At 40.6% G+C, this 26383-nt stretch overlaps 1 protein-coding gene across 12 annotated transcripts in view; it reads left to right on the top strand.

The window, feature by feature from the left end:
• Nucleotides 1–832: 832 nt before the first annotated feature.
• The window catches only part of IMPACT (impact RWD domain protein), a 35900-nt gene continuing 10349 nt past the window's right edge, over nt 833–26383 (top strand). For 2 of the 12 annotated variants that reach the window (XR_016213816.1, XM_089304883.1), the window contains exons 1-7: nt 9192–9361; nt 10430–10558; nt 11467–11519; nt 12956–13018; nt 18142–18227; nt 21229–21351; nt 23727–23824. Coding sequence is in view for 11 of the 12 variants with exons in the window: in XM_089304883.1 (XP_089161009.1) it covers nt 9326–9361; nt 10430–10558; nt 11467–11519; nt 12956–13018; nt 18142–18227; nt 21229–21351; nt 23727–23824 (588 nt within the window). In the remaining variant the exon portion in view is untranslated. 12 annotated transcript variants of the gene reach the window in all.

Here is a 26383-nt window from a genome sequence, read left to right as displayed (position 1 = left end):
TTAGATCCTTTGCCCATTTCTTAACTGGATTATTTGTTTTCTTGTTGCTGTTAACTTTTTTGATTCCTTATCTATTCCAAATATTAATCCTTTGTTGGCTAAATAGCTTGCAGATGTATATTCTTTTTCCTGAAATTAAGCACTTTTTTAAGAGTAAAAAATTTTAATAGAGATTTGTTTTATTTATTTAAAAAGCAGAGTGAGAGAGAGATAGAGCTCTCCATCCACTGATTCACTTCCCAAATAGCCAACAGTTAGGGCTGGGACAGGCTGAAGCCTGGAGCCAGGAACTCCATGTGAGTTTCCCTCGTGGGTGGCAGGGGCCCAAGTACTTGGGCCATCTTTTGCTGCTTCCCCAGGAGCATTAGCAGGGCACTGGATTGCAAGTGGAGCAGCTGGGACTTGAAATGCGGTTCTGATATACCTTCCTAGCCTCTTTGGAAATGAATCCTATAGTGTGTTGTACATAACACAAAATAAGCACTCAATAATTATTGAATTCAACCAAACTAGAAACTTTTCAGTATCTTTGTAAGAAAAAGTACCAGGAAGCATTAAAAACAAACAGCAGTAGTGGTATGGTGTCACTAGGCAGTTAAAGGTGGGCTGCGAGTCTTTTTATGAAGATTTATTTGAAAGGCACAGACAGAGACAGAATCTTCTATCTCCTGGTTCCCAAATGGTTACTCTCCACCCAGGTCTCCCACATGGGTGGCAGGAGCGCAAGCACTTCAACCATCTGCTGCTGCTTTCCTAGGCGCTTTAGCTGGATCGGAAGTGGATGATGTCTCTTTAACTGTAGACTTGGTAGGCCCACCTTCCCAGGATGCAACGTATCCTATCCCAGGACCAAGGTGCTTGTGAAGACCCCACCCTGGCAGTATATCTGCTGGGGTACCACCCCCTTCCTTATAAAAAGAGGTGGAAGGCTGGAAGAACTACAGGGAACCCACTCAAATGGCTTGCTCTCATTTTCTTGACCAGACAGTCCTCCTGCTCTTGCTTAGAGGTACGTTTCCTGGTTTGTTCCCTCTCTTGTTTATGGGCATCAATTTGGCCCACTTGTGTTAGGTATTTCTCTGTGTAGGCCCCCACGCATGAATGTGTTTTTATTCTCTCAATGTTAAATAAATTCTGTTTCTATTTACGCACAATACTCACCTCTGTTTAGTGTTTCTACCTCTGCCAGAGACAAGAAACTGGGTTGGAAATGAATATATTCATTGCCTACTTCAGTAGTAAACTATACAAAAAGTAAATCTATACACATTGCTTTTTAGAAGATTCGTTTTATTTATTATTTGGAAGACAGAGAGGAGGAGACAGAACTTTCATCTACTGGTTCCCTCCCCAAATGGCCACAACAGCTAGGGCTGAGCCAGACTGAAATCAGGATCCTAGAACTCCATCCGGGTCTCCGGATGGCAGGAAAAGTTTTCAGGGTGGCAGGGGCCAAAGCGCTTGAGCGATCTTCTGCTGCCTTCCCAGGCATATTAGCAGGCAGCTGGATTGGAAGTGGAGCAGCTGAGATTCAAACATGGTGCTTGTATGGTTTGCTGGCCTGTGTCACAGGTGGAGGCTTTACCCACCGCACCACAGCGCTGCCCCTTAAACATTAATTGGTATTACATCCTAGATACACGGTTCAATGAATATTTTTAAGAATATTATTTAAAACAGTCTTAAAATTGTTTTTAATTTGAGAGAGAAAAAATGAACCAGATAGATTGTTCCCATTTGCTAGTTCACTCCCCAAATACCCAGAAAGGCTGGGCATGAGCTGGACTGAAGCCAGGTGCTGGAAACTCAATCCAGATCTTCCATTTGGGTGGCAGGGGCCCAATTACTTGAGCCATCATTGCTGTATCCCTGGGTCTGCATTAGCAGAAAGCTGAAACCAGGAGCTGGGTATTAAACTCAGGTGCTCTGATGTGGGCTACAGGTGTCTTAATCAGCATTTAAGCAGATAGGCTAAAGGCCTATGTTTTCAACTCTTTAAGTGCCATTGGAACTTACTTGGAATGCTTTCCTTGAAAGCTTCAGATTGATTTCAAGACATACCAAAGCAATTTAATGAGGATAGAGTGATACTCACTGATATTCTTTTCAGATGTAGGGAAATCTCAAGCTTGGAAATTCAAACAAAATCTTTGAGAGGTCATTTTATGATGGCAAATTCATGATGGTGAATTGAAATACCTTGTTCAAGTTCTGTTTTCTGAAGGTAGTCATCCAAAGTGGCAAACATATGGATACCTTCTGTATTGTTATAGTAAATTACATATTAACATTTCAGTCTCATAAGACACTTCGGTTATAATTCAAAAGGCCATTCATTCTAAGGTTAGAAGACTGCTACCTAACCAAATCAGGTTATTTATCACAGGGTGATATGGCAACCCAACACATGATTTAAGAAAAAAAAAAGGTTTATTTATTGGGGCCAGCGCTGTGGTGCAGCAGGTTAACACCCTGGCCTGAAGCACCGGAATCCCATATGGGTGCGGGTTCGAGACCTGGCTGCTCCACTTCCAATCCAGCTCTCTTCTATGGCCTGAGGAAGCAGTAGAAGAAGCCCAAGTCCTTGGGCCCCTGCACCCGCATAGGAGACCCAGAGAAAGCTCCTGGCTCCTGGCTTCGGATTGGTGGATGGAAGACTCTCTCTCTACCTCTCCTCCTCTCTGTTTAACTCTTTCAAATAAGTAAATAAATCTTTTTAAAAAAAGACTTATTTATCTGAAAGGCAGAGAGAGAGAGAAGAAGAGAGAGAGCTATTCCATCCACTGGTTTATTTCCCAATAGCCAGGGCTAGGCCGGGCCAAAGCAGGGAGCCAGGACCTCCACCCTAGTCTCCCACAAGGGTGACAGAGACACGAGTATTTGGGCCATCTTCTTCTGCACATTAGCAGGGAGCTGGAAAAGGATCAGGGTAGGTGGGACTCCAACCAGCATTCCAGTATGGGATTAATGGCTTAACCTGCTGTGTTACAACACTGCCTCCCAAGCCTAGAGGTGATCTGAAATGGCTGCACCATCAGGGTATGTGCTTAGATCCTTCTCACAACCCGTCATGAACTTCTCTCCCACCTCAGGTAAGCTCCTTTCCCAGCCAGGTAATTCACGCATCCATTCAACAATGAGTGCCTGCCTTCTGCCAGGGCTGCTTTTGGTGTTGGGGGCACAGCAATCATGAGTTAGACCATGCCCATGCCTTCACAGAGCTTATATGTACTTGAAGACAGACCACAAACATATTAAACATGCACAAATTAGGTAATTGTTGGATATTGATTCATGCTATGAAGAAAATTATACAGGATAATGTGGGAAAGAAAACAAATCACACTTAAAAGTTGGGAGGGGACTTGGCACTCACAGCTAGACTTTGATGTGATCCTATTAAATATACAGTCTCAGGGACCTCATGTCCACTGGCTCAATCACTGATTGTGAAGAAGCAAAAGAAAAAAAGCTGTACAGTAATTATGTCTTAGCATAGACAAACCCAGGGACACTGCCCAAACCACTAAAGTGATGCAACATCCCCTCTCCCAGCTAAGACGAATGAAGGCTGCTGGCTTGCCTGTTGGCAGCGGTAGCCCCACTCTGTTCTTTCCATCTTGCTGAGGTTAGTTACCACAGCCAGTCACACAAGGAATCCATTTCTTGATGGCCCCCAATCCAGAGCAAATCCCTTTCCTTGAACCCAAACCCTCTAACAAGTCCCTGGTAAGCCATTCTTACTGAGCTATCCCATGTGGAACCCAGGTGTTCATTTGCATTTCCTCCCTGGAGCGCTGACAAGTCCAGTGTTACTGGGTGACACTGGTGGTCTTTGGCCAATGAGCACCAACAAAGGGAAGGAGAGAACTTCACTTAGTAGAGGTAATTGTGCTGAGAACTGAAAGGTAGAATCAGCTGTTTGAAGATTTAGGGGAAGAACATTCAGCTCAAAGAGAAACAAAAAAACTTGTATTTCTTAATCAACTGTTCACTTCACATGTCATCTCTGAACACTGATTTTGAGGTAAAGCAGAACCTAATCCTATCCTCATTTTTCTGCTTTTAGTTCAGAAAACTTTTTAGAGAAAGAGAAACTTGAGATATCATGTGGAGAGGTGAGACAGTCAAGTATGGAAGAGAGTGCAAATGAGTACAAAGCTGGTGAAGGTTTATCCCCTTCCTCTTTTATCCAGCCTGGATCCTGTTCTCCTGTTAAGTGCAGTGATTAAGAAGCCATTGGGGAAGCCTGCATCCCCTATCTGAGTGTCTGGTTTGAATATTTGTTCCTCTACTTGCAATCCAGTATCATGTTGAAGCACACCCTGGGAGGCAGGAGATGGCTTAAATGCCAGGGTCTCTGTCAACCATGCAGAAGACCCAGACTTCCAGGCTCCTGCCTTTGGTGTGGCACAGCTCTGGCTGGTGTGGCCATTTGGGGAGTGAATAATCAGATAAAAGAGCTCTTGCTCTCTCAGCAAGGTCTAGAGCCCAAGTCTCCCATCAGAGGAGTCAAGTCTCCCTAGAATCTTGCAGATTCAGGTCCAAGGTAGGACCCAACTTTCTAATAGGTCTTAGATAATGTGATGCTATTATGGTTTGAATCCCAAGGGTCCGTGTGTAAAAGTCTTGTTCCCCAGGGTGACGGTGCTGGGAGGTGCTGTGGAACTTGCAAGGAGTGGGATCTGATGGGAAGTCCTTTGGTCATTCAGGCATAGGTAAGAGGGGATTGAGGTATTTTTTCCATTGACCTCTTGGTGGTTCTTCTAAGAGAGTTATTATGAAAGGAGCAGGCTGGACCCTCCTCCTCTCTCTGCCTCACTGCCTCACTGTATAATCTTTCCCCCCAGACATGTTCCTGCCATCCACCAAGCATACATTATGCTGTTTGGGTTTTGAATCTCCAAAACCGTGAGTTAAAGAAACCTCTTTTCTTCATCAGTTGCCTGTCTGGGGTATTTCAGCGCAGTGGTGAATAGCTAATTAATACAGATGCTGTTGATCACAGACCTCACTTTGAGTTCCAAGGGCCTGGAGAATATGAAGGCACTTCAAAAAGTTTGTGGAAAAGAAGAATCAAGATATTTATTTTGGTGTATGTAGATCTTTTCATAATTTGCATTTTCATGAATATTTGAAATTATCTTGTATTTGATAGGGACCTGTTCAAACCATCTAAGCAGGTTTGTGGTGAACCCTCCACAGAGGTTAATACCTCTGTGATAGCCAACTCTTTTGCAGTGGGATACACACAGATTCCAGGTTAGGCTTTTTTCCAATCAAATACACACTTCCTGTTGCCTGTAAAATCACAACTGTCAACCCCCTCTTGCCATACAACTTGCATTGTTGTGTTCTGGATTGCCCAGATAGAAAGAACCAGCAAGACTCACCGAAATGCAAAGAACAAAGGGACTTTATTTGTAGGTCCAGCATGCCGGGGCCCCAGCCTCCCATGCAACACAGTGCTGGGAGACCAAGACCCCTTTCTCTTTGTTCTTGGGGTTTTTGTAGTTCCCAGGCAAACAAGTATTAGGTCCGCATTCCTTCCTTCCCCTGGCCCTGCAGAACTAAGGACGGCCCACCTTATTGGTTGCCTCCACCTAGTCCTGCGGACCTGACCAAGGACTGCCCGGTGTCAGGTGTCATCTTCTCACACCAGGCACATCCTGGGCCTAGTCAGTTTTTTTGTCTTGTGAGAAGTCTGTCATGGCGTGGCTCTGGCCTCTCACAGCATAACTCCTTTTTTAAAAAAAATTATTTTTATTTATTTGGAAGACACAGTTACAGAGAAAGAGAGAGAAGTTGATCTTCCATCTGTTAGTTCACTCCCCGATAGCCACAATGGCCAGGGCTGGGACAGGCTGAAGCCTGAGCTTCTTCCACGTCTCTCACATGGGTGCAGGGGCCTAGGGACTTGGGCCATCCTCTGCTGCTTTCCCACGCATATTAGCAGGGAGCTGGATCAGAAATGGAGCAGCTGGAACATGAACTGATGCCCATATGGGATCCTGGCATCGTAGGCAGTGGCTTTACCGGCTACACCACAACGCCAGACCTGAAAACGCCCTTATTATAATCTGCAATGTGCACTCCTGTTTGTAATTCAGAGAGGGTTTTGGTTCTCTGTAATCTCAGTTATATGCCTTCCCCTTTGCCATTACTTAGTTTATGTTTCTTAATCTTAGGCAAAAAATTTCAAGTCCTTCCCTCCAACAATACTGGGTTTTAAAGCCCACCCTATAAAGAACTGACGCAGGTAGTCGTCATATTTCCCCTCCTCGTGGGAGTCTTGAGGGGTCAGGCCACAGGCATCTGCCTATTCTCTGAAGACTTCTGCAGTTTCCACCCTAACCAGGTGGCTGTCCAGCTATTGTTAAAAAATCTGTTTCCTTCCTTCACTCTTTGCATTCTTGTGCCTATTGTGTAAAATAATGGTCTTCTCTTCATATTTTTCTGAAGCCATGCAATTTCTTCTCTAAGAAAGCTTAAGCAAAATGAAGCTGGTTTGGATGAAAGCAGTGAGAGATGAAATTAAGACAACCAGGAACACACCTTGTGAGTTCAGGTGTTTAAGTGTTACTGTAAACGCTAGGGAGAGAGAGTGAAAGATTTCAAGTAAAGGAAGACCAGACCAGACTTGCCCATCTTGTATTGTTGCCTCTCACAGGGTGAGAAGAGTAACTGAAAGGCCAGAGGGCTTCAATGGTCAGAGGGCAAGAGGAATATATGGAATATTAAAGCATCAGATATGCCTACTAAGTTTCAAACTTGGGTAATTACTGAGTTGGAAAAGATAGGAAGAGAAATAAATTCAGGAGAAAACTATTTAAAGGACTTGTGGCACTTTTCCCCTCCTCCCGTTCTTCCTCCTTCCCCTTCCCACAATCCTCCCTTTTGTGGAGATCCTTGGTAACTAACCAGACCCTTTTCAACTCCTTGCAATGCAAATGGAAAAACAGATAAGCTGCACAGGACAGCTATGAAACAGGTAAGAGGGAAGTTCCTAGAGACTCAAACAGCCCCCTACTCTTCAACCAGCTGCCTTCTACACCCCGCGCCCACCCCCCGGCCCCAATTCCCTCTTAACCAGATAAAACTTGAGTCCCAAATGTGCCCAGTGTGCAGTCTCTTCGCAAGAACAGACTGTTGCCAACCTCTTCACTTCTAATAAAGCAACCTGTCTCTGTTGAGGTCCATCTCTGTCTCATTTTTCTGTCTCTCCTTTCTGGAGGTATGAAAGACCAGAACCCTGAGCTATTCCAGACCTAATATTAGCGAGCTCAGCTTTCAGCACAAAGAGTTTGAGTAAATGGATGTGGATTCAGCAGAATCTGGTCTACAGACCTCTTTTACATCTAGGGCTATGTTATTGGCAGAACATTCCCAGCCTCCTTTTAGGCAACTGCTCCAAGTTCTCACTAAACAGTCTTGCTCAGATGTCTTCTCTACAAAATCTTGCTTTCTTTCAACATGGCAAAGGATTGGTTGCCTGCTACATGTGCTACTTCAGTAATTATTTCTCTCTGCTTTCCAAAGTGCTTTTGTGTATCTAAGCTTGGGGCTTTATTTAGGGTTCTCAGTATGAGCCACATGCTTAAAAATGGCTTCTTTTTCCCTTTGGAATTAAGGATAAATTCCATTTAGCATCTGAGCTCAAGAGAAGATTTAAAGCCTGTAGCTATGAGGAAATAGGCGTTAATGGAAAAATCACAGGCATACTCTGCGGAAGGTAAAATGAACTCGTCTGGGATGCGAGATGGTAAGAAAAGAGGGGATATGTGTAATACATTGGCTATATTGTGCTTTGTTCTGAAGGTTAAGTTTTAATGTGGTGCTTTTCAAACTTGAGATTTATTCTCCAGGCACCACCTGGAAGGATGGAGGGCTGAGGATGAGCAGTTCAGACTTGAGCTCCATCATCCTGCTTCAACTGGAATAGTTTGTTTTACATAAGCGTTCATTGTAGAAAGAATTCATAGTCTTATTTTTTGAGAATTATTTCAAATGTGAAAAGCACTAGGCAATAGAAGCTGTAAGATATGAAGACATCAGAGAAGGAAGGAATGCTGTCTAACAGTGTATAACTGCTGAAGGTTCCAGAGCCATCCCGTGCTATGCACTCAACAGGACATAGTGGTTCATGTTACTGTTGGCTTAGTTTTGTTCCCTCCTTTTAGCTCCTTAAAAGCCAGGCACAGTATTGAGTTTTACAGGTTCGCTGTTTAGCACAGTAAGGGCTTAATAATTGTTGAATTAATAGAGTAAAAGGTTTAAACTCAGACCAATGCAGGTAAAATTCTTTCCTAGTGTACCCCTGAGATTATGCATTTTAAAGGAATTTAGATAAACACCTGTGATTAAGGAAGACAGGAGAAAAGAAAAATGTAGTATTTTAAGTTTTTGTGTATGTGTTTGAAGAAAAGTAAGGTAGAGAGAATAAAGTGCGTCTTAAACAAGAGAATAACTCTCATCTAAAGTGTCATGAATGAGGCGACCAATACAATTCATAACTAATGTACTATATAATCTGTCTCTGGATCTACCGGTTGGAGACTTGGTAATTGGATTCAAATCTGATTTGAATCTCATTCAAATCCTTTGGATAATGAAACAATAACCCTTATGTTGATTGGCATAACTAGTGACTAGATTAGCAAAAGTTGTCCCTAGCTGGTATGGCTAAGTGCATTAAAGAAAACTGTGTCACTCCACAGCGAGTGGGAAAATACGAGTTTTCCTAACGCTTTCAAAATTGCATAGGCTAACGTGTTTCGTTTTTTTGGTACACAAATCTATTTTTACCAAAAAAAAAAAAAAAAAATTAAATAAAACATGTTAAAGCAAACAAAAACCCTGCTTTGAAATAAAACGCGAGTCTGGGACGCTGGACTGCCGCTAAGTCCCTTTCAGGGACGTGGCTGTAAACATGATTTCACTAACATCTCCTGGGGGTTCCTCCGGTGCTGACGTCGCAGTGGGGGGGGAGCAGAGTGTCCCCCGGCCCAAAGAGTTTCCAGATGACAGAACCAAGAAGACCTCCGAAAGATCCTGGGGCAGCCGGGCTTCCCCCATGCCCCTGCCATGCCGGAGAAGAAAGGCTGGCGCGAGACCTGGCTGCAGGACGCCACGCGAAGTCCCGGAACCCAGCGCCCCCGATACCCACCGGCCCGCAACCCGGAAGCAGATGCGTACTGCGCAGCGCGGCAGCGTTGCGGTTCCGGGTCGTGCCGCGCTGCAGCCTGCGTTTCTCTTGCCGCAGTGCCACACCCTCGCTCTCCGGACCTGGGCTGGCGGTGGCTGCAGGGCAGCTCCTGGTGCCCAAATGGCTGAGGGGGACGCAGGGAGCGACCAGAGGCAGGTGAGGCCCCGGCGGGGCGCTGTCCCTCCAGGCTCAGCTCGGCCTCGCCTCATCGTCCCGGGTCTCCTGTGCCCGGGGCTGCGTCGTTGGCTCCATCGCGGTCCATTCCATCCTCCCCACCCCCAAAGGCGCTTTCGTTCGGCCGAGGGCTCGGTCTGGCAGTGCCTCTGTGGCTTCGAGCCACGACCGTGTCCTCTCGCACCGTTGGCACGCGACTGAGCAGCAGTGGGCTGTAGGCAGAGACCCAGGTTCCGCGCCTGGTCCTGTCGCCGCTGAGTCACCTTGGACAAGGCACTTAAGAACCCTGATTTCCGCCTTTGCAAACGTGGGCAATAACACAGACCCTGGAGTTCCCTGACATCCCCCCGAATCATCTATTCCTCTCGGTTTGAGTCTTCCCTTCTGTGCCTGGGTAACGTGGCAGCTCGCAGGGTTTTCCCACAGGGCTGCGAGGACAAAATGAGATGATGTAACGTGAACAGTGCATACTCTGCTTCCCATTTTCCACTCTTAGATTTTCTGTTTTAACCCCAAAGCAAAAAAATAATTTTTGCTGAAATATTTTGATTACCAAAAAGACAAAACAGTCACCGAGCCCTGTGCCCGAATGTAAAAGCAAAAACCTGAAGACCGAAATACTAAGAGACCAGGGATGCTCAGCGGGAGTACAGGGATAATATGCAGCCGCGGGAATGGGATGGGGGTGGAGGAGGGATGGGGATTTCTTGACGACAGAGAAGATGGAAGATGTGTTCTGTATTTTCACGTGTGGCTTAGCTACAGGCTATAGAAGTGTGTGTGTATTTTTGCTCGGTGGTGGTCGTCAGTGATGGGGTAGCAAGATGGGTTCCGATCACTCAGTCGTGCCTGGCAGCTACCCAGATGTGGAACATGGTGGACTCTGCTGCTGCTAAGAGTGCTTGGACTGCACTCTGGATCTCGAGCTTATCCAAAAGCCCTCATGCAGGCTAATGGTGTTGAATGTAAATGCCTTGTAAAACAGTAAGAATAGCTTCTTAAAAAATATGCACGTTTGTTGATTTTCTTAAAAAAATCCATTTCTTTCAGAATGAGGAAATTGAAGCAATGGCAGCCATTTATGGGGAGGAATGGTGTGTCATTGATGACTGTGCCAAAATATTTTGTATTAGGATTAGCGACGATATAGATGACCCCAAATGGACCCTTTGCTTGCAGGTATATATATATTTTCCCCTTCTCTACAGCTGTTTTCCGATTACCGTATTGACTGTATGACAATGATTGTATTCAAAGGATTATTTTTGTATGTTGTGTTCCAAATTGTCTTTGCTGGCTTTTGTCACAGTTGATTATCTAATTGATTATCTAATAATCAGTGGGTAGTTCAATCTTTGATCACTCTGAAGTGATGCTTGGATAGTTTCAATCGTTTTTATACCAATTCTTTTAATTATTGAAAGTTTTAATGTGCCATTGTCAGGCTTGAGCTTCATTTCATTGTCCTAAGGCTGGAAAGATGGGTAACGTTTAACAGGAAGAATGGGTTAGTAGTACACATAATTCATAGAGTACTAGATAAAATAAGTGAAAAAGATGAGCTAATGCTTTCTGTCTTAGTGTTTAGTCTTTGCCTGCCTATACTTTTGACATAAAAGATGCTACATTAAGTTTGTGTCAGTATTTGTTTTTACAGCATGGTTTTTAAAAGAAATGTATATGGTTCTTTATTATTTGCTAGCTATTTCATTTACAGCATTCTGTGGCATTTCATAGGTTTTTAATATTCTTGAAAATATTATAATGCAGTCCTATCCATTTGGGTTTGGGGTAGAATGTCCTTATTTCGGATTAGATTTTCCTTTGTGTTCTCTAATTTGTTCTTTGGATGCTTTTATATTTTCTCTGTAAATAAAGAGCTCCTATAGAAATTGGCAACATGGGAAACAAGAAGTTTAGCATATAAGCACAGGTAGGAGGGGATCCCCTCCTGAGGCAGAACAAAAACTGTGGTTTGTTTTTTGGTTTGGTGAGTGAGTCATTTATCCAGTGACTAATCTTATAAATACAGTTATGTTTGTACCATGATTAAGTTTAAATTGATTTGTTTTTAAACTTCATTTTAGGTGATGCTACCAAATGAATACCCAGGTACAGCTCCACCTATTTACCAACTGAAGTAAGCTATATTTCTATACTTATATTTGTACAAAAGATTTATATTTTTAAAGATTGTTCTCCGTATTGCACATTGTGTTTATATAAAATACCTCTGATGTTGAAGTGTATATAGAAAACACCTCTCAATTTGGGATGAAGTATTTAAATAAAATATTATATAAAAACACATTGAAATGTGCCATTGGGATAAGAGAGAATCTCTGGGTTCATAGGGTGAAATAGCTATAGAATGGTCTTTGGACTTGGGAAGGAAACCTTCCCCTGTATTGAACGTAGTAATCTAGAAACCCAGGCCCAGAGAGTTTGTCCTAGCTGTCTGCTCACAGTTCCTCGATGTACCTCTGCCTAAGACCACCTGCTTTCCAGCAGTTATCATGGTGCTTCTGGAGTTTCTTCCTACCCTCTTCCCCCTTGTGCCTGAAGAATCATCTTCTTGGCAGCCCAGGCTTAATCTTTATGAGTCATGACCTGTCCATACAAGTCACCTTTGATCTACCTTATCCCTATGACCTAATAGTGTGCATAAACCCCTGGGAACAGAATTACATAAAAATAGTTTTTATGGACTAGTGGAATTATGTTTGTATGTGAGTATTTCACAACTAAAGCAGTAAAGCTTATTAATAATAATTTCTATAATTGTAAGTTTTTATGTATTGCAAATGATAGATACAGAATGCTTCTAAATGTAAATGTCCTTTTCAAGAAATGATTTTTGTTTTTTATAATCCTGTGACAACTAGCTTATTTGTTAAGTGTTTCTGAAGCACCAGTTAGAAAAAACTAGGAATTCCTGGTATTCTGGTAAATATTGTGAATCTGAAAATTTAGAATCTGGAACCTGTTCTGCCATTTATATAAATTTGGTTTATGATACTCAATAAACCCATTCCCAGTTTTTAAACCATTAAAATTGAATAATATTGGTGTTGGTTTTATCATTTTTGGGGGGAAAGAATAAATGAGTTAATGCTAACAAAAGTGTTTTGGAACTCTATAGATTTATGCAAATGACAGGTAACATTTTAATGAAAACATACTTTTTCAGTGTTAAATAAAATCAATTTGTGGGGCTGGCATTGTGATGCAGTGAGTTAAGCTGCTGCCTGTGATGTTGGCCTCTGATATGAGCACCAGTTCCGTTATCAGCTGCTCTGCTTCCAATCCACCACCCTGCTAGTGCGCCTGGTAAAGCAGCAGCAGATGAAATGTGGGAGACCTGGATGAAGCTCTTGCCTTTGGCCTGGCCCAGACCCAGCCATTGTGGCCATTGGAGGAATGAACCAGCGGATAGAAGATTGGTTTTTTCTCTCTCTCTAATTCTGCCTTTCAAATAAAAAACTTAAAAAAATTGTGACTTAATCAGTGGTGTCTGTTTGATATATAATTGCAGTCTTCAAATAATCTTTTTTATTGTGTTTTATTTAACCTCAGTGCTCCTTGGCTTAAAGGGCAAGAACGTGCAGACTTATCGAACAGCCTTGAGGAAATATATATGTAAGTGCCAAGTGAAAAAGTTCTGTTAGTGACAATATTGTGTGCTTTTGTTGAAACTGTGGTATGTTAGAACCTTCTCTTTTTGTTAAGCTGCATTGCTGTTAACAAAAAATAAATTCACTTGCAGAGATCCTGAAAGGTTAATTAAATGATTTGGATCCAGAAATATCGTAATATTTAGAATCAGTAGCTATAAGAACAGTTAGCCAGCTTGTGAAAGTAAATCCAGAGATAGTATCCTTTTGACACTCTGAAAAGCTATGTGGAATGAAATTGAAATGGGAGAATGCTATGCATAAATATTTCTTAAACTCCTAAGTAGTTTGAATGGCAATTTCACATACTACTCCCAAGAATGAGAGTCTAATGACACACTGTATCTCATTCCTTTCTTGTTTCATTCATTTTCATTCAACAGAAGGCAGACGTTGCAGTGGATCCTGTATACACATGGTCAGCAAAAACAGAAATGGTCCTTTTTTTCCTGACATCTAGAATTTAGTGTGGGGAGAGATGCTCCTTTTGACTTCATAAAAATGAATATAAGACTGCAGCTGTGATAAGTCCTGTAACTGCTCTGCAGTGCTAATTTCATCAGAGACAAGACATGCCCTGGTCTGGGAGGGCCGGGATGACTTGTTTGACTTAAGATCCGAGGCGAGCAGGTGAGGACAGCTGCACTGAGCGGCCAGGGTGTGCAGAGGCTCTGCGTCAGGGAGCTTAGCACCTTTCAGAACACATCAGGTGGGAGGATGACCTGGTGATGTAGGCACGAGATGTCCTGGGGAGCTTTGCATGCTGGGTGAAGGATTTTTTTTTTTACTTTTTAAAATTTATTTGAGAGGCAGTGAGACAGAGGGAGCTTCCATCTACTGGTTTCTTTCCCAGATTGCCCAAATGCCTGCAGTAGTCCCTGGCTTGGGTGGAAACCGGGAGCCAGGAATACAATCCAGATTTCCCATGTCGGTGACAGAAGCCCAATTGCTTGAGCCATTATCACTGTCTCCCAGGGTCTGCGTTGGCGGGAAACTGGAATCAGGAGCCAGAGAGGGCTTTTGAACCTACCACACTCGGACATGGGATGTGGGCATCTTAACTGCCAGGCCAGACACGTTACCCTGTTAAGAATTGTTATCTTTATCTTAAGAACAGTGGGAAGCACAGAAGGGTTATGTAAGTAGTGGGGCACCATGGTAAGATTTTTGAGAAGATGTTATTTCCATTTGAAGAACTGAAGGGAAGGTAGCAAAAATATATGTGGGACAGCAGTCAGAACTGGAGCTAATGCAGTTCAGAGAAGATATGACTGGTTTGGGCTTATTTTAATGAGATAATATTTAGTAAAACCTAATATTTTAGAATACTTTTAATTTTTTTCTAATTTAGGCATTAGTAAAGGTTGTATTATATGTTCTAGGTGGCCACCCCATTTGGTACAGTGAGAGTTTCCCCTTTGTGTCCCTGGAATCCTGGCCAGGTTTCTTTTCCTCCCAAAATATTTAATTAGGAAATGGTAAGTCATTGTGAAGTCTGTTCTTGTTCCTACTTAGGGGAAGTATGGTTCTCCTTGGGTCCCCATTAAGTGATTCTGTCTTCCTTAGCATTCAACTATTATTTATTTCCTCCACTAAATGTTTTTGGTATCTGTCCCTAACCTTTCCCACTTGTCCCGCTTTTGAGCTCCAAAGAAACCTCTTCCTGTAATCTGTTGTTTACTCTTGTTTGGCAGCTTATCCTGTTCCTTAGAATAGAATAACAGAAGTGTGCTGTTCACTGTTGCTCAGTGGAACTGTCACTATACATCTGATGATCATTTTCTAGCTCTTATCTTGACCTCTAATATGGTGATACTGACTGCTTCCTTTTTTCTTGAAAGCGTGACCACGCTTGATTTCCATCATGTTAATCATATTCATTAGGCAGATTTTTCTTCTACTCATGCATGATGTGATAGCTTCTGAAATACCTCCCCACCTACCTGTTTCCAATCAAAAAAATCCTCTGTTTACTACCTTCCCACAGGACATAGCTTGTTTCTTCTCCATAACTAATTCAGTTGAGTTATTTGGGATTTTGGGAAGGGTCAGAAATTAAAAAGCAACTTGTTCAAAATATGAGATATGGGTCATATTATTTATTAAAAGTGCTTGAATAACCCTAGTCCAGTGATATTTTTCCACACATGTGACTTAAATAGAATTACACATTCTCAAAAGTTGTGTGTGACAACTTATAATCATATTTTTAATATAATTCCAGCAGGGGGCAGCAAATGAAAATTAGCCTTCAAAAATTAAAACATGTTGTAGATGTACTAATGTAGGTCTTAATGTTTATAGTTTTAGTATGATTACAAATATTATAACACTATTGAGGTTTATATATTTACCATTATTTTGAATTCTCGGTTTGATTTTTGTCTAGATAAGAAGCTGAACTATGACTAGTAACCACTGAGATAGGGAAATAAGTCAGAAAACTAACAGTTTTTCCAGTAAATATTTATTGAGAATATATTGCTTGCTGGCATTCTGTTAGGAGTTGGAGATTTTAAAATTAAGATTTAGGATGAGCATTTAGCCCAGCTTTTAAGATACCCACAAACCATATCAGAGTGCCTGGGTTTTACCTGGCTCTGGCTCTGGCCTCTAGCTCCCTGTTAATGCAGACCCTCAGAGGCAGTGGTGATGGCTCAACTACTTGAGTCCCTGCCATCCACGTGAGAGACCTGGATTGGGTTCCTGGCTCTTGGTTTTTGCCTGACCCAGCCCCAACCATAGTGAGCAACAGGGGAGTACAATGGATGGGAGATCTCTCTCCCCAGCCTTGTGCCTCTCAAGAGAGAAGAGAGGGCTTGAGGAGGAGTGGGTAGAAAGGCCATGAAGAATTTGAATAAAGGGACCCTGTAGGAAGAGCAGTCAGTAGGTAGCTTAGGAGGAATGTGGTGGAAGGCTTTATTAAGGCAGTCAGGCACACCAGAAACAAAGATCAGAAAATGGATGAGTCACCACTTTGAGTGATAGACTTTTGAGGTCCAGGGAAAGAATGATTGCCACTTTGCTCAGGAAACCTGTTATACCCACGGTGACTTCCTTGCACTGCGTTTCAGTGACTGTTATTCAGTGCTGGATGATGCCCAGCAAAATGCATGGCAGGAAGCCATGGCCAGGAGAGAGGAAATATGGAATAGAGATTTCATTTCTTCTTTTATTCCCATGGAGAAATAATATGCTAGTTGTACTAATTCTTCTAAGGTGTGACTCCAAAAACAAATGTGGATGTATATTCCCAGAGGGGTGATTTTCCTTTCTTGAAGGATGGTTATAAGGAGTAACTGAGCATTTTTTACAGAATGTAGTCAGTGTTCAAGTTAGGGGGAAGAATGATGTGAAGAATTCAAATAAGAAGAGGAGATGGGGAAAATTGCATACAAAGCCAGAGATTTGTTAGGATAGTGATGACAAGTGCTGAGACAAGGGACCCCATTATCTCACTCACTGTGTGCCTTCGGGGCTGCAGGTAGACGTGCATGACCCATAGGAGAGGCCCTTTAACATTTCTGAAATGAGCTGAGGTAGGTCCACTGGAAAAGAAACATTCTTGTAAATTTGTGTTTTCAAATTTTGAGAACTTGCTTTGGCAGTGTTAATTTGTCAAAAGCAGGATTGTAGACTTAGAGGCAAAATGTTAGATTTACTTTATAGATGAGGAAATTGAGGCTTACTTGCCTAAAGTGTTAGCTATTTGGGAAGAGAGAAAAATGTAGTTGATTTCAGCTTTGAACCTCAGCTCTGGGTTCATATTTCCGCTTTGAGCTTCTTACCGCTTGTAAGACTGTCTTGGACAAGTCAATTGGTCTGTTTTTTTTTTTTTTCCCCCTCTCATTTGTAGAATAGGGGAATGATAATTCATTGGACAATTATGAGGATTAAATGTGTTGATGTATATACTGTACTTAGGGCTTTTGTAAAGAGGAAAGGAATAGGAATTGTTTCAAAGAAATTCACTAACATTCTCAAATTTTAAAGCCTCTCCAGTTGATTTTTTCTGTCTCTAAAATGAAAGGTTGCAAAGATAGAGTGTTTGCTAGGAGTTATGGAAGAAATAAGAGGATTTTAGGGTTCAGAATTATTTGAAAACAGTGTTTTCTTCCGTGTGTTTTGAAAGTTTCCTTTGGTGGGTGCTGATGCATGGTGATAAAAATAATGGTTTCAAGGGGAACTTTTAGAGGAGGGGGTAAGGTTTTGTTATGAAATAGCTAGGTGATTTATTTAAACACATGCCAAAACTTCTCTACAATTGGTGTCATGCCCTAAAGCAGAGGTGGGGAATGTCCCACCCACAGACCTAACTTTTTAGTTGAAAATTGTATAGTCCCAAGTGATATTCTAAATATTCAAGTGGCCCTTGGCAGAAAAAAACTTTCCCCACCCTTGCCCTAAAGAGTAAATGTTTAGATTTTATTCGATTGGTGTTGCCATCTGTAATATAAGTTATGGACATGAAGTTAGAACCAGTGACACATTCTTCATTCTCAATGATCCTTTGATGAATTTAATTATCTGAGACAGCCAAAAACACTATTTGGAACCAAAATTCGTTTAGTAAATAATGTTTTGTCAAAAGCAGGGAATGACTATAAAATTATTGAATTGCTTATATTTAAGTCTTGTAAATTGAGTTTCTTGTATTTGTTGCTTCCTTTGTTGAAAGAAGTATGCAAAAAATGTACGCCAAATAAATGGTTTAAAATTGTTCAGAAAGTTTAGAAAAGATGCAGTGATTGGACTGGCATACTGGCATTGTGCCCAGTGATAGAAAGTCAATAACATTTACATCTGTCAAGCTCATCCAGGTCAGGGTCATTAATTTTTTCCCCCTCTTTGGTTACAACTCTTCTTAAGTGTGCTGTGTTAATTTTAAGCCAGTTGGGATTTTTAATGTGGATATAAAAATCTCTTTAGATATTCAGACACAAATGTTGGTAAATCTCATTTTTATAAAATCTTTATAAAATGTTATCATGAGATTGCACATAATGCCTGTGATGTGAATATGTCTCTGTGTTCTTGAAATTGAGAAGGGAATTTTTTGAAATAATTTTTTCCTTGAATTTCATTTAGACAGAATATTGGTGAAAGTATTCTTTACTTGTGGGTGGAGAAAATAAGAGATGTTCTAATAGAAAAATCTCAGATGACAGAACCAGGTAAGACTGAAAAAGATTCATTGCTCTTTTAACTTATAGTGATTACATTTCCATGTAGATACTCTAGGTGAAATTGTATATAAAAATCTGTATTCTAAGTAAAGTTTGTCTCTGATAAAAAAAAATTTCTCTGTAAAGTTAATTTACTGATACAGCTATTTCTGTCCCTAAAGTTTAGCCTTTTTCCTTTCATATTGCACTCATATAACAATGAATTTTATAATTTTATGATGAACAATTTGGGTCCAAAATCTGTTCTATTTGACTGTTAAGATTATAGAAATATTGTAATTTTTCATGAGAAATTGAACTATATAAATTAGATATTAGCTTCAACTGAGCCTAGATTTTTACAGAAAATGGACTTTGGAGTACACAATGATCAATGTTAGAATATTGAATTTAACTTTGAAAATTGATTTTTTACTTATTTAATTCAGATGCTTTAATTATCCTTTTAAGGATACAAATTTTGGTGTTTTAGTACATAATTTCAGAATGTTTGAATGTTGTTACCGTGCTTGTTAAGTATATGACTTCATGGAAATTTCCTGCTACTTCACTTTGCTAGTCTTATTCTAGTCATTACAAAGTCCTCTTAAAAAATTACGCAATTTAACCTGGTATTATTTCCAAATAGTTTTATTCTTGCCACGGGTAGAATTGTTTTCAATTTGTAGAGAAAGGGATTAAAAGGGGACCTGGCAGTTTACTTACTAATTGTTTAGAAAATGGTATATGGGGAACCAATTATTTAGGCCTCCTTTAACAAAGTCAGTATACAAGTAAAATTGATCGGTCTACTTTTTTCAGAGCATTTTACCATTTTCTATACAAGGAAATGTCTTTACTGCTTCTATTAAAATCAGAGAAATAAATGGCATGAAGATACTGTATGTAACAATTGAGGTATTTTCCTGAACTTTGTGTGATCTGTGTTCACACAGATCTGTTAGCAGCATTTCAGGGCATCCATGACAAAGGTGATCTTAAAATTCTTAAAACCAAGTCAAATTTTGCCAATTTGCCTTTCTAGAATTGGAACAATTATAGATATGGAATGTATATCAGTAAAAACTTAGGACTTCAAAAAGTTTGAGATTGTTCAACTCTTAGGAAATCTTAAAAGTTGATCTTAAAAATAATCGTTTTCCTTTCCCACCTATATCTATAATATAGTTCAGCTACTCTTCAAATTTTAGAGTTATTGATTTGTTGTATAATTCATAATTTTGAATTTAGAAATTTTGTTTGGATTTTTTCTTTAAAATTTTTTTTTGCAGACTTCATGTTAAAATGGAAGGATTAATATTCTGAAGAACTAATAAGAGTAAGAGCTAGTGATCAGGATATATCATGAGAATTGTCTTCTCCAGCGTACGTCCTTGACAAGTAATTTACTTTGATTTTACTGTTAGTCTTCAGCATAAACTTATTCTTTATATTGTTTTTCCTAGCATAGAAACTTTAAATTTTGAAATAATTATGTACAACTATTGATAGTTTTTAAAACTTCTGAACCAATTTTAGAGAAAAAAGTTGCAAAAGTAGTAGAAAGAGCTCTTACATCTTTCAATCTCATTCCCTATTAATATCTCATATAACCCATTGTCTAATTATCAGGAGTAGGAAATTAACATTGGTGCAATATTAACTAAAACCTTACTCAAATTTCACCAATTTTCACTAATACCCTTTTTGGTGTTAAAGGATTCCATGTTGTATTTAGTTGTCATTTTTCTTTAATGAGTTCCCCAGTCTTTACTTGACTTCTATAACCTTTGGAAGAATCCTGACCAGTTCTTTCATAAATATCCTTCAGGTGGAGTTTGTCCAGTGTTTTCTCATGATATGAGTGAAATCAGCCAGTTTTGGCAAGAATACCATAAAAATGATACTAAGTACACTGATACAGTACATCGTATCAAGGAGTTCAGGATATCACTATGCCTTTTATTGGTGATGTTTAATCTTGATCCTTGGTTAAGGTAGTGTCTGCCAGATGTCCTTACTGTGAAGTTACTGTACCCGTGAGGGATTTCCAGAGAAACAAAATGTATGTGTGTGTGTGTGTGTATCTGAGTGAGAGAGAGAGAGGAAGAAAAAAAAGCTGGCAAGTCCAAAATCTGCAGGGTGGGAGCAGCAGGTGGGAGACCAGGGAAGAGTTGATGTTACAGTGCAAGTCCACAGTTTGTCTGCTGGAAGAATTCCTTCTGGGGAAGCCTTTTTCCTTTTAAGCCTTCAGCTTCTTGGATGATGCCCATCCACATTATGATGAGCAGTCTTCTTTACATAGCATCATCTGATTTAAATGTTCATTATATATATAAAAAAAACTTTCATAGAAACATCTAGAATAGTGTTTACTTAAGTGTCTGAGTATTGTGGCCTCGTCAAGTTGACACATAAAATTAACCATTAGTGTTGCAGTCTTTCCTTTTGTGACTTGGGAGAGACACTTGAGGCTATGCTAATACCCTTTTGCTCCTTAAGCTTTCACCCACTAATTTGGTATCCATCAGTGGATCTTGCCAGCAGTATGTGTTTCTGTGGCATTTGCTTATTGGTAGTTCTCCATTTTCTTCATTTATTCATCAAAATTCCATTGTGAGGAAGTGTTGTCTCTCATTCTCATTCATTTGTTGATGTGTTCATTTATGTTTATCAGTATGGACTTATGTATTATTGCACGTGTTAAAATTCCGCACTAACATTGTTTTGTTGCTCATGTCATGCCAGTTTGGCTTTTAGGAGCGCCTTCAGGTTGGCTCCTGTGGTATTGTTCTAAGTCCCCACATTGTTTTGAGATTTTCCTACTCTCTGGAACCATATGAGGTTCTAGGCTTATCTTGTATCTTCTTTGCTTCAACCCTGAGATCCACCACTTCCAGGAGCCTTGGTTCCTTCTGTTGAAGAATGGTACTTGGAGACCTAATGTTAGTTTTAAAGTGTAGTTCTTTACTTGCTTCGTGGATCAGTCGTAATTCTCATATCTACATAGGCCCTGAAGTAAAGAAGAAGACTGAAGAGGTGGTTGTTGAATGTGAAGATGATCCCATCGTACCACCTCAGCCAGAAAATTCAGCTAAAGCAGTGGATGTTCGTGTCAGAGAAAAGCCAAGAGGTACAATGTTACTAACTAGTTTCTTTTGAGGACTGTCCAGTGGTAGTGTTGTGTACTGCTCTTTGGGATAGTATAGAAGTTTAATAAACTCTCCAGAGTTGCATATTAGATGTTAAGTTGCAAATAATTGAGTTTCACTTTTCTCATGCTTGTTGGTCCTTTTGGTATTTGCCAACTGGTGAAGGAAAACTCAAATCTACGACCTCCTCCCATCCCCTGACCTGCTATTCTGTATTTTTGATTCAGTTATGGAATTAAAACTAAGAAAAGCTGTTAATGTTTCCAATTCACTTCCTGTTTTTGTATTTATGTTTTGAAGTTCTTAGCTGTATCCTGATACCTTAGGGTTAAATTTTAGTCTATGCTTACAAATATAAAGGTACAACTGGAAGTGTAGCCAGTGAAATTTAAGCTAGTAAAGCTACTTTTAGCATTTAATTTTTGCTAAACAAAAGTCATCATCAGGGGCGGGCACTGTGGCGTATTGGATAAGGTGGCTGCCTGCATTGCCGGCATCCCATATGGGCGTCGGTTCTGGTCCTGGCTGTTCCACTTCCAATCCAGCTCTCTGCTGTAGCCTGGGAAAGCAGTGGAGGATGGCCTTAGGTCCCTGCACCCACATGGGAGACCCAGGAGAAGCTTCTGGCTCCTGGCTTTGGATTGGTGCTGCTCTGGCCATTGCAGCTAACTGGGGAGTGAACCACCGGAGGGAAGACCTCTCTCTCTCTCTGCCTCTCCTTCTCTGTATGTATAACTTTGACTTTCAAATGAATGAATAAGTAAATCTTTAAAAAAAATAAGTCATCATCAAGTAGAACTCAATTTCTAAATAGGTTGATGATATAAGATCAGTTCCATGTTTCTATGTTTCATTTTAGTTTTTAAAAATTTTTGAATGTTACCAGTTTCCTGAAAATCTTAGAAAACCACGATAGACCTAGAGGGAACATTCATTCTACTTGAAAGTGAGGAATCTCCTATTCCCTTTCAAAGTATATTTTAAGCAGTATTCCGAAAGTTTTTTTTTTTTTTTTAAGATTTAGTTGAAAGGCAGAGTTGGAAAGAGAGCGAGCGAGTGAGCGAGCGAGCGAGCAAGTGAGATCTCCCATCTGCTTATTCATTCCCCAACTGGCCACAGAGCCCAGAGATGGGCAGATCTGAAGCCACAAGCCAGGAGCTTCTTCTGGGTCTGCCACATGGGTGCAGGGGCCCAAGCACCTGGGACATCTTTTGCTGCATTCCCAGGTGTGTTAGCGGGGAGCTGGATTATATGGATTTTAAGTGGAACAGCTGGGACTCAAACCGGTGCCCATATGGGATGCTGGTGATGCAGACAAAGCTTTACTCACCACATGCAGCACCTGCCCGAATTCTCAGTTTTAATGTTTCCAAATGGTGTCCCAGGAGTAGTAGAAAGGATAAAAAGAAAATAAAGTTGGGCAGAGGATCCAAGGCTCTTGCTTGTGCTCCAACCTAAGTAGCTCCCATTGTAATAATTTATCTATTTGTGGATTTCATATAAGATTTATTTTGGGAGCTGGACTCCACTGTTGAAAGAAAAGGGGTAAAAATCACAGGTCATAATAAATAGCTTCAATAGATTGGTTCTCATATTGACCTTAATACTGTATTTGACTTATTAATATACTAGGACAGTGGTCATAATTAATTTGAGAAGAGGGCTATATCAGAGGGAAAGTGAATTATCCTACATAAACCTGGCTTCTTGTCTTGAGTAGCTCTTTATCCTAAGTGAGACAGGTAGTGGCAGCCAGGATATCTAAGTTTCTCCAATAGAGTTAAGGGTAAATGAGTGATTATTGAAGTTGTTTAAGAAGCAGAATAACTGGAAATCCTGAGACTCTTTATGGAGTGTCAATTGGATATATTTATTACTGCTGTATTTATTTCCATCATAAGAAGTAGGAAGAGTTTTGTTAACAGAAAGTGGTATTATAGCTATATGACATAAAGTCATAGGTTTTCTAACTTAGAGTTCTGTCAACGGTAGTGGTGATATAAATTGTGGTAAATTAGCAGCTGTCAATCTTTGGTGTAGAGTCCCCTGACACTCTTAAGTATTAGACATTGTGTTAAATACTGTATCAGTTTGTACTGTTGGCAACAGTCCAGGATTTTAATCCCAGTCTACCATTTCACTGGGAGAACTTGGCAGGTAGAAATCATTTGTAAGTATTTTTATCTTGTGTAAGATATATTTGGAAACTTGTATACTTATTTTTGATCCACAACTATTAATATATATTTTAGTTTATTTGATTGATTTACATTTCTTTCTCAGTCCTCCCCAGCCCAATACCAATTTTTCAATATTTGGATGTGAGAATTAAAAAAAAATTTCTTTAAATTTTTAGAAGTAGAAGAAATACCTCCAATTGATCATGGCGTTCCCATTACAGACCGAAGAAGTACTTTTCAGGCACACTTGGCTCCGGTGGTTTGCCCCGAACAGGTAAAGTTACTGTGTCTAGTTGACTTAGATGTTGTTTGGACAGAATAATTTTTTAAGTGACTTTGCAGTATTGTCCTTATTTTCACTCTTCTCATGTAAGACAAAAGTTATTTGCTTATTTTCACACTCTCAAATTACTGTGAATTGTGGAAAATTTGTTTCGGTTAGTCAGTGCTTTCAAAATTGTTTCTAAATTTAAGTTAGAGTTTAACCCTCTAGTAAATCTTGACATGGAGAAATCCACTGTGTATGTAGAAAATTCTGTTTACTAGAGCTACTTAGAAAGAATTCTTTGTCTTACTGAGTGGAAATTCTGTGAATCTAAGTCCATTCCATTGTTGCTCATTGAGGGGGACAGTGGACAGACTGGCTGTGTCCAGTCTTCTTAGATCCTGACTTACCTGAGTGGGAATAATAAGGTACTTATTCCCGCTTCAAGGAGGTAACTGGGAGACCTTTTCTTTTCTTCTTTAAAGACTATATTCCTAGCTCTTTGCCATTCTCAGAGTCCTTTTCTTCTTTGTCTCTAATAATCTACCTGGGCATAAACTTTATTGATGTTTAAGGCAATTTCAGTACTCTGAAAATGGTTTTTTTTAAAGGGTCTTATTATTTATCACAGTTTTTAAGCATTAATCTCTTTCCTTTTGTCTCTGTAGCTAACTCTACTCTGAGATCTTTTAAAGCCGTGCTTTTAGGGATTCAGTTCTTTGTACCAGGCTGTTTCACTCTCTTTAGTCTCTGGAAGAGGAAGTTCTTTTGTTGACTTTTGGTGCAACCTTCTAGTCTTTCAGGATTTGTATTTTGTCCTTAGCCCTTGCTCATTATCTTATCTAGATCCTCCTTAGACATTCTTTTTTTTTTTTTTTTTTTTAAGATTTATTTTACTTACTTGAAAGAGAGAGAGAGAGAGAGACAGAGCGCTCGCGCTTCCATTCGCAGGTTCACTCCCTAAATAGCAGCAATGGTAGGGAATGGAACAGGCTTCTTTTGGGTCTCCGATGGTCGAGGCCAGGACCCAAGGACTTAGGCCATCTTCCTCTGCCTCTCTAGGCACATTAGGAGGGAGCTGGATTGGAAGTGGAACAGTGGGGATTTGAACCGGCAACCATATTGCTGCAGGCTGTGGCTTAACCTACTGTATCACATCATCAGCCCCTAGACCTTCATTCTTTATGAACCTGTTCAACCTGAATTCTCTTTTCTGTTTCTGATGGTAGTCACTTAGTCTTACAGGATCATAGTATGTGAAAGCTGAAAGAAATCTTAGAGGTCCCTGGCTTCTTACTTTTATAATCAGGAATCTGAGACATGAAAGGTTAAAGATCTGTAGACATAAGATGACACAATTTCTAATTCAGTTTGATCTTCCTGACTTCAGCTGTTGTTCCTGTCTCTGATGCTTAGTCTATACTCCTTGCCCGTTACATTTAACCTTCTGAAAAATCTGGCCACGTGTCACTCTTCTATCCTCCATTCTACCTCACACACACAGTCTTTTCTGATTTGCATCATCTGCAAAGGAAAATTTAAGCTCCTTGTATAAGATCATTTGTGGCTGGCGTCACAACTCACTTGGCTAATCCTCCACCTGCGGCACCAGCACCCCGGGTTCTAGTCCCAGTTGGGGTGCCGGATTCTGTCCCAGTTGCTCCTCTTCCAGTCCAACTCTCTGCTGTGGCCGGGAATGCAGTGGAGGATGGCCCAAGTGCTTGGGCCCTGCACCCGCATGGGAGACCAGGAGGAAGCACCTGGCTCCTGGCTTTGGATAGGCGCAGCACTGGCCATGGCGGCCATTTTGGGGGTGAACCAACGGAAGGAAGACCTTTCTATCTGTCTCTCTCTTTCTCACTGTCTAACTCTGCCTGTCAAAAAAAAAATTTGTGATGTAACTCTTGCTTATCATTCCTGACACATGTATCTTCTCATTCATATTTTAAGTCATAGCTGCATCAAACTTCCTGAACCTTTCTTTGTATCTTCCTTTTGGAATTACCAGATAAAATACAGGATACCTAGTTATATTTGAATTTCAGGTAAACATTATTACATGGGATCTAACACTAAAAAATCTGAAGATTCAAATTTAAGTGAGTATCCTTTATTTTTAAAGATTTACTTATTTGAAAGGCAGAGTTAGAGAGAGAGAGAGGTCTTCTATCTACTGGTTCACTCCCCAGATGGCCATATCAGTTGGGGCTGGTCCAGGCAGAAGCCAAGAGGGAACTCCATCAGAGTCACCCATATGGGTGGCAGGGGCCTGAGCACTTGGGCATCTTCCCTGCTTTCCCAGGTGCATTAGCAGGGAGCTGGATCAGAAGTGGAGAGGCCGGGACTTGAACCAGTACCCATATGGGATGCTGGCATCACAGGCATCATCTTACTTAACCTGCTGTGCCTCACTGCTGGCCCAGTGCATCCTCTTTTTATTTGCCAAATCTGATCACTTCAGTCTCTGCACTTGCTGTTTCCTCTGAGTGGAATGCCTTCCTGTGCCCTTCTCTCGTTTTGGTGCAGAACTCTTATAAGATTTGCCTCACGAGTTTAGGATTCCTCTCT

Source organism: Oryctolagus cuniculus, chromosome 10, assembly GCF_051225735.1.
Source record: "Oryctolagus cuniculus isolate XC-2025 breed Fujian yellow rabbit chromosome 10, ASM5122573v1, whole genome shotgun sequence".
Lineage (NCBI taxonomy): Eukaryota > Metazoa > Chordata > Mammalia > Lagomorpha > Leporidae > Oryctolagus > Oryctolagus cuniculus.
The sequence above is the reverse complement of the archived record's forward strand: the minus strand, read 5'-3'. Positions and strand labels throughout refer to the sequence as shown.